Consider the following 13233-nt stretch of genomic DNA (forward strand, 5'->3'; position numbering starts at 1 on the left):
AACCAAACTGGTTGAGGGTGGACCTCTGAGTACCCCAACTGCTTTGTGACAATGTCCCAATCAAAGGGACAGGAACAATCGCCCATGCTTGATTCACACTCTATTCTCTCTTTTAGAAGTAATACTGAATGAGCAGCAGACATCCCTCTCTGAGAAAGCCCAGATGCACACACAGATGTGAATATGTGCACCCACCTTGGTTCCAGTATAGAAGTCATCTTTTGACCTGCTACCCATGAAAGGGAACTCCATGTGTGTGTGAGTATCGATGCCCCCAGGGATCACCAGCTTGTTGGTCGCATCCAGCACAACAAGTCCAGTCGAGGGCTCCGGGTTTAGGTTTGGTCCCACCTGCTGCACCACTCCATCTTCCACATACACATCAGCCACCACAGAGAGGTCATCATTCACAACTTTTCCCCCTTTGATCAAAAGTCTCTGCCGAGCCTGCTTTTGGGGTGGCATGCCAGCACGTAGGAGTGAGACCTCAGCTCAGAAATTGCTCTTGCCTGAGAGCACTTCACTGCCCCTTCCTCCCAGAGCAGCAGTTGTCTCCAAATAGCCCTAAACACACACCACACCATGCTCTTTAAACAGACACTGGAGGAACTGCCCCCTCTGCCCCCGGTGGCTCCACCTCCCACCCCTGTCTGGCCCAGTGACATGAATGGGAGGAGAGCACTGGTGTCAGGCCATTTTCCTCTGGACTCTGCCTGGATAAAGCAAGCCAGGTTTTCAGGGGCCCTAGGGTGTTCTCATGGCACTCGTTCCAGCCTGCTCTGTGCACCCAGGGGTTTGCAACTTGCTGAGCTGCTTTGAAAATGTGGCCATTTTATCACCTGGTGATGCCCAAAAGCAAACCAAGCTCTTTGCAGCCGCATTTGAGGAAACTAAGGGTGACCTGAGCTCCCCACAGAAGAAGCCAGAGAGCCCAAGGGTAACCTGAGCTTCCTGCAGCCATGTCTGGGGAGCCTGTGGGTCTGGCCTGTGCAGAGGGAAATGCACCCTTCTCAGTGGAGATGGTGGGGTCCACGCTGCTCCAAAGCTGTTTCTCAAATGATTTTGGACACACCACCCTCAGGATCCAAACACAGCTCCCCCCTGCCCCTGCAATGACACTACATGGACACCACTCTGGACTGAGGGGGAAGCCGGGGTGTGTGCCAACATCCATATGAAAATCCCATTTCAGCATCTGATGCCCTACTCCATCTGCCCCGTGGCCCTGCTGTGCCTGCCCGGCAGGCCCAGCCTGTGCTCCCCACAGCCCCACACCGCTGCCCACACAACCACTGCCGGCTCCAGCTGCAGCCCCAGGCTGTGCTGGCCCCTCAAATCTCCCTACCCCAGGGGGGCCCTTCCCGAGGGCCAGGGGAGAGTCAGGATCTTCTGTGGCAGCTTTCACACAAGGCTGCTGTGACCTTGGCAAAGATGTGGCCTGTGTGTTTCAGAATATAGACCTGGAAAAAGAGGTGGGAAAGTAAAATGAGGACAACTGGAAAATGAGCTAAAGGTTTGGAGCAGAAGGGGAAAGATCTGCTCTGTACTATCTCACAGGTACTAGTTTCTATGGAATTTTCCCACTTCTCTCCTGCCATAACCCTGGATTTGCATAGTCAGCAGTGACACCACTCAAGTGTGTCCCTGAATCTGCTGAGCACCTGCATCTTCATTCCCTCACCTCTTCCAGTTCAGTGGTGATGATTTAGCAAGATAGAACATTGTCTCTGAGGGCTGTGAGAGGGTGCACACACAGCGCACCAAAAAGCCATTTAGACAAAGGACACAAGATTGGAAAAAACTCACCTTTCCATCAGCATGTCACCTTTGTCCCTTCCCTCATGATGGGTAGGAGAGCATTACCATACATTTGCCTTTCTATCTGCTCATCCCAAGGTATCTTGTCTTACACCTCACCTTTGTGCAGTGGGACAGAGACCCACTGGGATTCATAACATGACACAGCAACAGAACAGGTCAAAGCTCATTTGGGAAAGCAGTTTCACTTTGTATAAATGAAGTGACCTTTGTTAAGTGAGGAGAGGGGTAGCAAGGTCAGAGGTTCTTTTGATCATGTGCAGTCATGTGGGGTGTAGCAGTCAAGTTCCTTTGCCCATCCCAATGGATATTTAATGATTTGATGTAGAACAGTGTCAACAGATTTTTCAGTATTTATTGGCAGAGACTTCACCCTGAAGTTTCAATACCACTTCAGTACCTCAACTGCCAACCTAAAATAGCCACTTTCTTGTAATTTCTCCCTGGCAGATGATTACTTAGTATTTTCTATGAAAGGAGTTTCTGTGTGACAGACCTAGACAGTCATCTCTGAGTATGCTCTTGGGCTAATGGCAGTGGTAAACTGTTCATGCTCAAATCCTTCTGCCAAACTGGGCAGAGGGAGATCTGAGGCCAGATCAGCCACATTACAGCAGATTGTAGTGTACACTGGAATATCCAGTTCCCTTTTTGTGTGTGCTGCACAGGAAAGAGCTGATACAATTTTATACATAAATGCATGAAGAGTACACAGCTCAAAATCCTATTTATGTCTGTTTCTGAACAAGAACAGGCTTGAGCTCTGTTTCCCCTCCTCTGATTTCCTCCTGGCTAATTTAGACTTTATGGATCCTGCTCTTAAGTGCCTAAACCTTTCTATCTGTAACTTCATTCCCAGCTCAGAATTGCAGAGCTGCCCACAAACCAGCAACGTAACATCTTACAATGCTGTGCGTAGGAAAACTGAATTTACCCCACAGGTGGTTTTGAACACATTATTTAATGTATTGGTACATAACAAGATTCTGTCTAAGAAGCCCTTTTATTTAATGCATTTGGACCAAAAAGATAATCTCACATTAGTTGCATTTATGTACATTTGATAAATATTCAGTATTTCACAGCTCAGCTGTCCCTAGAAAAAATAGCTTGAAATATCACTGGTGGAACAGAAATAATACTTAAAATATCATGAGAAGACAACTGGCCCCATATTCTTAGTGATCGCTGATTATCTACTGCTTCTCCAACAGGGCTTCTGGCTCCTAATTGACTTTGTAGTATTTACTCACCCACAAAGCATTTTACTTTTTTGTTCTCTTTGCACAGTTTAAAACAAATCTTTGCTCTGTAATCAATGTTTGACTCTGCACTGTTGTAGTGGTCTGGGCTGGAAGAGAGTTAAACTCTGTCATAGTACCTGGTATTGCTCTGTTTTGACTCTGTGCTGAAAACAGTGTTGGTAACAGAGGAAAGTTCTCATTATTGCTGAGCAGCATTTGCACTACGACAGGGGCTTTTCTGCAGCTCATATTGCCCCGCCAGTGAGGAGGCTGGGGGTGCACAAGAAGTTGGAAGGGGACACAGCCAGGACAGCCAATCCCAACTGACCACAGGGATACCCCAGGCCATATGGTATCATGCTCAGCATATAAAACTGGGGAAAGAGGAAGGAAGGGGAGGGACACCAGTGTAAATAGCATTTGTCTTCTCAAGTCACTGTTAGTGGATGGTGGAGCCCTGCTTTCCTGGAGATGGCAGAACATCTGCCTTCCCCTGGGAAGTGAGGAATGAATTCCTTTCCTTTTCTTTGCTTGCAAGTGCAGCTTTTGCTTTACCTATTAAACTGTCATTATCTCAAACTCATGAGTTTTCACACTATCACCCAGATAGATTGAGCAAGTGGCCGTGTGGTGATCAAATGCCAGCTGGGCTTAAACCACAACCCTGCAGAGAAATTTCATGTTAGAAGACTTTACTGATCCTAAAATGTTACATAGTAGCTCAATGATTTGACAGCCACTGGAGAAAGTCTTCCCAAACTCACAAATCTGAAGTTGAATCATATGTTAATACTTTTGTTGTGTCTAGCAAAGCAAATCCTCAAGAAATCTAAACATGGAGTGTCTTGTTTAGTGGAGCTACCAGAGAAGTACAATCGTAAGAATTTTCTCAGTAGCCTAATGATTAACTGATTCCATTTGAACAACCCTGAAGAAAACACAATCCACACCTATGATTTACCAAATGAAAATAATTTTGCAAATTCAGGAATAAGTTTGCAAGAAACAGAGGACTGAAGTTTGGAACATCCAGCAGACCTTGAGGATGTCTTCTAAAAGTCATTGTAATGCAGACATAATCAGTTTAAAGTCTTCTGAGACACACATATCCACTTCATCCTGGAACCTTTAACTGCTACCTCCCCACATAAAATACTATTAATTTTTAACTTCTCCTTTAATTATCACACCTTACTCTTATCCTCCCTTTGCTTCCATTTTCACATTCTTCCTGCCATACCCTAGTTCTGTAAAGCTCTTCTATTGTCACTCAGTCTTCAGCTTTTTCTTAACTCCAGGAGTCTTACTGGCATTAACCTCCAAATTAAAGTTGGTGAAGCTGAAATGTATCTCAAAATGCAGGAGTGGCAGACAAATAGGCTTTTGAACAAACAGAGTATTTTGTGAAGGAATCTAGAGATTGATAATGAGCAGTGGGAAGAAAGTTCAGCTAATGAAGATGTGCTATTAGTATTTATTTTTGACAACTTTCCTCCAAGGAAGAAAGACTGGATCGTGAACCACATTTGCAATATGAGAAAATGAATAAAAAGGATACCAACAACTTTCAGTAATGATGAATAAAGCACTAGGTGTTAGAGAATTGGTAAAAGGATGTGTCAATTTGAGGTGCACTCTGGATTTGCAGAAAGGAAAGAATGGTTATCTTTTCCCATATTCAGAAAGTCAGAAGGACTGAATACTCTTTTGTTTCTTTGCAACTCCTACAAAGAATCCATAATGTCTGTTCACCTGAGATTTACTTTCACACTCCTCTGCAGTGGGAATTTAATATTCATTCAATAAAACCAGATGGTCTAAACATAATTGCACCTGTAAAGTCTTCATAATTGTGAGACCAGTCAGGTGCCCTTGTCAAAACCTCACAAGTTTTCAGAAGAGTCTGGTGCTGACTACTTTTATGGGATGGATTTTCAGACACAAGTGTGAGGTTTCAAAATCTAATCTCTAATGCCTTCTTCAGTTGTAAAAGCTTTCCCAAACTAGCAAGCATGCCCTATGGTTTTCTATAATAAAACAGGGCTAAAAAACATTAAGAAAGAAGTTCAATCCTCTAGTTCCACATCACATGAACTATTATAAGTATGCTCTCCTAAGTACTGGGCTACATCCAAGATCCTAGTGCCAGTCTTTCCCCAGATCCATTAGCAGTGATGCAGCCCATTAGCACCCAGCCTTGGGTCCCACGTGTGTGACACAAAGGAAGGCAGCCAAAGGTGTCATGTACTGAAAACCATCCTGCTTTTTAGAGCTACAATAATTAGTGACTCTTCTCTCATTTTCATAAGGCCAAATGCCTCCTCCTCCTTGATCAACACAAATGGTGAACCACAGACAGTACAACCAATAACGAAGAAAGAATTACCAGGAACCCAGCAGAGGAGCATCTAAGAAACCTTCATACTGTGCTCTTTGCTCTTTTCACTATTAATTGGCTCAATAAGGGTTTAATAAAATGCCAACTTTATAAATATGTGTGAGACAGTTCAACTCAGGCATTGAAATTCTAAGTCTCACAATGCTCTGGGAAAAAAAGACTTATCATACTTGTCAGTTATTTCCCGGTGGACAATCTCAGTCAAAGAAACTAGGTTCTTAGGTGGGATTTTTCCAGACTCCAAGAAGCACAACCACAAAAGCACAGAGAATAGCTATCTTTGGAAACTGGTTTTTTTACTAATGCATTATCTGGAAAAACACTGCAAAATATTAACTGTATTTTCTCCGACTCTCAAATACAACATCTCTCTATTGAAGGAACACTAAGTCAGGACTGTAACTGCTGGCCAACAGAGTAGGTGAGAGAAAGCAAAACTGAACGTCTCTGTTCCCTGCCATGTCACTGCAGAAATATGATGTCAGTTTATGACATTCCTCACTGTCCTGTATATTGCTCCTGTTTTTCCTCTGGCACACCAGAACGTCTTCCTCCAACTGTGGCTGTCCAAGGTGGTTCTTAACTAACCACAGGAAAGATGACAGATTTAAACCAGTACATTTTACCAGTTGTTTTTCCTCAATTTTATACACCTGGAAAAGCAGATAAACCTATTTCTTCATTTCTGTTGGCATACCTTCAGATGCATGACTATTTCATTGCAAAGGTACAAATGCAATTCAACAATGCTGTGATGAAATCTGAGATTTCTGCTCTAAATTCAGATACCTGTATGCTTATTTCAGGGATCATGTCCTTATTCCTCAAAACAAGTTTATTTCTTTGTCCTTTACATTTTGCCTAATAAACCCTTATTATTTGTTAGGAAGTCCACACTGAACCATAACTGATTCTTTCTTTTTCTTATACATTTCTGATTTGACATGTCCTACCCATTATGACTTATTTTTGGGAAGGCCTCCTGCAATTATTTGTCTGAGAAAAAAATCCTTTGTACAATGTAATACAATTATATTCCTTTAACGTTTCTAGTCTATTACAACTTTCCCATCATTCAAATTCAAAATTCAGAGACTCCTCTTTTTAACTGTTTTTTTTTGCTTCCTGTGTTTTCCACTAATTTCTTTCCTGCACAAGCATCATACAGGGTAACTGTAAACTGAAGAAAATCTCAATCTGAAAAACTTCACTTGCATTTGAGTATTTTCTTTGGTTCTTTGATAACAGGATGCCACTTGGTCACAGGGAGAAATTAATGCTAAAACCTAAACTCTTCTGCTAGATTTCAGTGTGCATGGAGAAATATCACTAATTTGTGGCTGGATATTCACAAAGATAAGCTAAATTGTGTTTATGGTAAATGCCCTTTTGTGGAGACCACTGAACCTATCAATGAAGGAACCACAGGGGCCCCCTGGAAGGATGAACCCTAGGGTTCTATTAGGTTAGGGTGAGAGAAAAGGGTCTCTCCCAAGAGGCTTTGTGTTAAATACGTCAATTATGTTGATATACCCCAGCTCTGTTTTCCTGGTTGGCCCGTTGGCCTCCCTGCCCCTTTTTACCCTATATGTCTTCCCTCCGGAAAGTTCTCCCTTCCCGGTTCTCCCATTGGCTTTTGTTCCCTTGCTCCACCCTCACTACTCCCTTACTGGCTCCCCTACCTTAACCCCGCTTATGCTCCACCTCTGTATTCCCCGACCATTGGGCCCTGGTGTTTTCTCTGCCCCCATCCGATCCCATATCTAAACCTTGGGCCCTCCATGGTTCCTTTGTCTTCGTCCCTGGACACCTTCAGCTGGGTGGTAATAAACTACCTTGTGGAACCTCATACGAAGACCCTTCCCTGCTCCTTGTTGTCGGCCTCTTTGTGGATTATAATGTATCTGGTGTGTGTGTATGAGTGTGTGAGAAGCGGCCTGCCGAGTGACTCCCTTTGTTGGAGGTGCTTCTGGAAGGTTGCGGCACCTCGCCATCTGCCCCCGCCGCAATACCTTTTCTCAAAATGTGATTAGGAATCACTGACACTGCTCAGAGCAACATCTCTTACCTCCTCCATCAGTGACGTGGGAAGTCTTGTCCATCCAAATTCTTAGATAATACTTCAGTTTAGTGGATATTACATTCTCTTCCCCCAAGTTACTACCCACCATAGTGGGTACTGCATATGAACAGAAATCTCAACTAGACATATTGACATGAATGTTGTGCTATAAAACTTCTGTGTATCAAGTCCAATAATTATGGACTTTAATTTCCTTAGATGAGGGAAAATCTAACTACAAGAGTGAAACTCCAATGCAGGATAGAAGGGAAAGAGTTTTAACTATCAATCTGCTTACCTCTCCATATGTTTGGTGACTTGGCAAAGGGACAAGACAGACTTCTCCTTTGTCCTTTCAGAACACACCCCATTTTGGGCAACTGAGTTGTAGCTGATGTCTCGGAGGAATTCAGTTACCAATTGCTTATTTTCAGAAACAAGGGAGGAAGAAAAGAGATACAGTCAAAAAGCCCCACAAACTGACAAAACACTTTACAAAAAGCTTCATCCCAACTACAGAAGATTAAAACTTTTGACTTAAACCAAGATTTACAGGAAATGTGCAGCACTTCCTCAGTACAACTGTCACAGTTGAATATCTGGATATATATATATATATATAGGAAAATAAGTCACTCACTTTTCAGAAAGGAAGCAAAACCTCATCCCAATAGGAAAAGCCATGATTTGATCTGCAGTGAGTATTTAATATAGAAACCTCACTGAAAGAGTATTTGTGTCCCAACTTGAACTTCAATTCCCTGGACTGGTGTCAAAGCTTTGACACAAGTTCATGCTTAGGCATTTGGATAGAAAGTGGAACACATAATACTGTAACTAATTCCAGCATCCTCTCCAGAAACCTGTTTTGAAAGAAGAGTTATCAGCAACACTTGCTGAACTTGTACTGAAAATGACCTTTACTTTGGATACAAAACAAGCCCTTGCACCATCTGAAGCTCAGTCAGCCCCCCTAATGTTTCAGTGCAAACCAAGTGACAAAAAAAGTGTGGTATGTGGAAAATAAAAATGACAAACTCTTTCCATGTTTTAATAACTTTACATGAGGAGAAAACTTGCCTCACAATAACCTACATTCTTCAAAGCTTGCAGATGAAAGTGATTTATTACAGAAAACAAGATAATTCCACAGTAAATAATTCTGACTTTTGTTCAAACCGCCCTAGTATTGTAGCACAGCTAAATCAAGAATCAATTAAACAAAACACTAATTCAAGCTCTCCAGAATAAAAAGAAACAAGGTAATAATGACTTACCGGAAACCTCAGTAAAACCAAACTAAACAAATGCAACCAATCATTCATACATTACTGAAAACAAAAACCAATCACTCCTTTTAATATCCCCAAGAAAAAAAAAATCACTGCAACAAATTCACCTCATACAAATATGAATTTTATTTACAATTTTCCAAATATCAATCAAATCCAGCTTCTCAGTTAAATGTGTAGCATTTGTCCTTTAAAACAAATTAAACATTGTGTTCTTTTTACATCTGCAATATGGAGTCCATAGGTACATGCTATTTGGGGCATCTAATGGAACAAATTTAGATCACTGTGTGTGTTCAACACCGAAGGTATTCTGTGAAGACTCTTTCTTCAAAATTTATCTGCCTCAGGGACAAGCATTTCCACAACCACTTTCTGATGACAATTAACTAGGAAGGTTTAAAAACCCAGTATTTTATACCAGGACATACTGTTCACATATACTTCAGGGTGTGTTACCATGTTCCTATTGCAAAGCTGCCTGCTCTATAAGCAATGCTACTGAAATCAGACTAAAGATTACCCACAGATTTAGATATTATTCAATGTGAATAAAAATGGCCATTGATGACTTTTACTTGAGTATGTGTAATTATGGGCCAACTTGTACCTGATGTGGTACCAGTGTGATGTGATCTGTTCTGAAACTTGAAACCGCATGGGTCATTATAATAAAATCTTTTACAACTGTATTGCACATAAGGTTCCTCAAAAGCACAAATCTACGTAATTGCATCCTGAACTCAGAATTTACCTGCTAACCTGCATGAAAAAATTAACCAGATGGTAAAATATTTTTTTTTTCTCATCCCAGTGTCTGTGAATGAAGAGAAGAGGGAGAAGATACATACACTTTGGAACCTATTCAATTGTTTGTTTCTTCTGCATGTGATTTGTACTCAGAGATGAAAATTTAAAAAAAAATAAAAAAGCCAGACAGACCTTAGATTTATCTTTAAAAGTACCTCAAAAACATAACAAAAATTCAATTTAATTTTGATACATATTAAAATTTTAGTCAGTTCTGCCCGACAGCATAACACGACAGAAATGCACAAGACTTTAAACATGCTTTAAAATGACATTCAACAAAGTATTTAAAATTTAATAAATAGCATACAATCACACACAAATACATTTCATACTGGATCTTTAAGCCTACTAAAAACAGACTGGCAAAGAATAAATAAAACAGTAGTTGACAGTTTTGATTTTAAAAGGTGTAGTTTCTTCTTGTCAAGCTAGTAGCCACGTATTAACCTGCTTATCACAAAATTGGAAGTTATGAGCTTTTTTCCTCACTGATCTGTTTTGCTCCAACATGTAGTATCATAAAAAAATACACTAAAAGGGTTTTCTTTTGGTTTTTTTTAAACAACCAGTCTGCGACCGAGTAAACCAGTTTTTAAATACAATGAATAAATAGGGAATTAGTAAAGCAAATTCAATTGCAACAAAAATGCAACACCCCAAGAAAAGAGCCATGGAAATATATAGCCATTGCAATATTAGACAATAATAGTACTTAAAGTGATAGTGCTTGTGCACTAAGCTCATTAGAGACCTTAATATGATTTTAGTGCAAATCCCTTGAGTCCAAACAAGCTTTATACCCTACAGTATTAGGGAAAGATCTATTACCAGTTGGAACTTATTCTGTAGTGTATTTGTACATATTGGATATTTAAGGAACTAACACATATTGTAATATCTTCGGCCCTTTTTTACTTCAAATCAAAAAGACTAATGACTGGGGATTTTACATACTATTTGGCTGTACCATATTAGACTGCAGTTTAGGAAAGTCAGTGCTAAAAAAGCTTTTGCCATCAGTTTATCTACTATGCCTAAATTTCATATATCATTGCATTTTGTACTTCTGAAAGAAAAAGAATACTCCTGGAGAAAGTTTCTCCTCCCTTTAAGTAAGTTCACATTATGATGAAATTCAAGAATATTTAGACAGTGTTGAATAAACTCAAAGGAAAGTACATATTTTACATAAACAATCCTTACCAGTATTTAGTATATTAAGTTACAAGTATGTTGGCAATAATACAACAGAGTCAATTCCTAAAGGAAAATAATTCTGTACAAATTCACCTGTTAATATGGGGTTAAACAGGCAGCCAATAAGTCTTGAGCAGCCATGTTTCAGGTTTTAACTACAGTACCAGGATAAACTAAATTTGAAACTAATGGGGAAAACTTCAGTTTAAAGAGTAATCTGATTATACTGGATACACACATTGTGTATTCAGAGCCATTAAAATGTTCACTCTTATAGTTCCATAATGTCATCCAGTATAAGAAAAGTTTAATCAACCACACAGGCTAAAATAGCTTTAACATATTGTTGTCCTGGATTTTTTTAAACTAAAAACTAATTTTAACTGTGAAGTACAAAACAATGACAGATATTGCTCCAACTTGTACACAATCTTTCCTAAACAATCCGTACCTAGCAGAGTAATAATGCCTCATCATCACTAGTTTCATTTTTCACTGTTGCCTCTAAGCAAGTGTCGGGTATCTGGGCAGTGTGTACGATGCCACAGCTCTCACAGGGGCCATCTCGACTGCATGACCTCACACTGTGATGTGTTGCACTGTAAGGCTGTCTAAGCCCTGGTCCTTGATCTGAGCTGAGATCAAGTAGAGGTCTTGAACAGTCATTCATGTCAAAGTCTGATGCTACATCAGAGACTGGAATTAACATTTCAACATCATCATCCTCTTCTCTTCCACTTACCCCATTATCAAGCTGTCTCAAAGGACTTTGGTTCTGATTCACCGAGCTTGATCTCCCTAAAGTAAAGCGTACCCAGCGTAAGCCTTGAGTCATACGGCTTAGTGCGCTCGTGAGCTGGTGGCGTGCGGGACTTGTGCTTGGGGGCTCTACGCTTGTCACTTCTCTTCCACCATCCGTGGCACTGCTACTGCTGCTCTGAGCAGAGGAACTCCCACACGCTCCCACTGCTGCTTCTATTGCTGTTGCAGGAGGGACTTTTTGAGGCAAGGTGGCAGCAACACCACCAACTGCTCCTGCTGCATCTCTTCTTTCATTTTCTGTGTCTGTATCATCAGATTCAACTGAAAACAAACTTCTGTGAGTATTATTTCTTTCAGCTTCTCTACTAGTACTTTGGCTGGCAACGTCATCTCCATCCGCCGAGACCAATGCCAACGATCCAGAATGACGTGACCTTGCAAAATTAAAAATTCGATTCCAAATGTTACTTGATCTGCCAGCCATAGGAAGTCTGATTGAGGTAAATCCAAGCTGAGATCGTACTGCCAGCCTCAGGTTTTCCAGAACTGAAGCCTAAATGAGAAGACAAGCAACAATCAAGTGTTGACAGTCTGCTGGTACTAGCAAAGAATGAATGATAACTGTTGTGGAAAACAGCATTTAACGAAGTTAAATGTAGAGTCTTAAATATAAAAAAATGTTGCATCTTTCATAATAAGGATCTGGTATATGTAGCAATAGGCTATTTAAAAAAAAAAAGTGGGCATGAAAAAAGTTTAGATGCTCTAGTGCAAAAAATATTATAAACAGGCAAATTAAGTGGAAATACATAAGCAAAGGTAATAAGAGGAATGAATTCTATATAAGGTACATTTCTGCCCTAATCAAGGATCTCTAAATAAGACAATGTGAAAAGCAAGGCACTATAGCCTGGATATGGAACACTGATTAAAGGAAAGTACAACCACAGAGCCAGCAGAGCAGGCATACTAAATCTATTACAGACAGTCTTACCAAAAAGGTAGTCACTGTGGATTTTAGAGAACAGCACATAGAAACATGTCTCAGAAAGTTTAGGATTTAAAAACAAAGTCTTCCAGAAAGATTTAACAAAGGTGGCCACCTTCTTTATCCACTACCATAGGGCTGCCTCAAAGGGACTAAATTAAATATCTTCTCCAGCAGAGGCTTATAGTTTGACTTTTTCCCCCCCTTCTGGTATCATCAGTTAATTCCAGTTTCAAAATGCTATGCTTCTGTTGAAATAAAATTATCTTTTGTGTTCTAAACTATACATTTCCCAAATTCACTATATGTTTTCCAGTCATTTAGCTACAGAAGAATGCATACCTGAATTTTCCTGTTTAAAACCCTGTATAACTTTTGAACTGTAAGGTAACACAAACACACAAACTCCTTTGTATTGGGGATCCCTAATGATGCCTGAAGTGGCCACCTAAAAACAAAGACTAGTCAAGAATAAGGGAATGAAGGTAGGTATTTATTTGAAGGGCCCTCAAAGGTACCCCCTGGGGAGCCAGAGGCTACTGCCAAGATGGACGACAGGTCACGAGTTCTTCACACTTTTGTAAGTTTGGTTCATTTGCATATCAGGGTTAATTCTCCAATTAAAGCTTCAGTTAATGAGGTAATTTCCCCAAGCTTGC

The 13233-nt window shown here is 40.5% G+C and overlaps 2 protein-coding genes across 3 annotated transcripts in view; both read right to left on the reverse strand.

Moving 5' to 3' along the window:
* Positions 1-7928, reverse strand: part of DPYS (dihydropyrimidinase) — a 39392-nt gene extending 31464 nt beyond the window's left edge. For both annotated transcript variants that reach the window (XM_019289025.3, XM_010404868.4), the window contains exons 1-3: positions 7821-7928; positions 1346-1460; positions 196-564 (exon numbers count right to left, since the gene is read on the reverse strand). In XM_019289025.3, the coding sequence (XP_019144570.2) occupies positions 196-465 (270 nt within the window). In that variant the 5' untranslated portion in view covers positions 466-564; positions 1346-1460; positions 7821-7928. The remainder of the gene's footprint in view (positions 1-195; positions 565-1345; positions 1461-7820) is intronic.
* Positions 7929-8916: 988 nt separating this feature from the next.
* LRP12 (LDL receptor related protein 12) overlaps positions 8917-13233 on the reverse strand; it is a 51916-nt gene continuing 47599 nt past the window's right edge. Inside the window, exon 7 of the mRNA XM_039548903.1 lies at positions 8917-12139. Coding sequence (XP_039404837.1) covers positions 11276-12139 — 864 coding nt within the window. The 3' untranslated portion in view covers positions 8917-11275. The remainder of the gene's footprint in view (positions 12140-13233) is intronic.

Source organism: Corvus cornix, chromosome 2 (assembly GCF_000738735.6).
Source record: "Corvus cornix cornix isolate S_Up_H32 chromosome 2, ASM73873v5, whole genome shotgun sequence".
Lineage (NCBI taxonomy): Eukaryota > Metazoa > Chordata > Aves > Passeriformes > Corvidae > Corvus > Corvus cornix.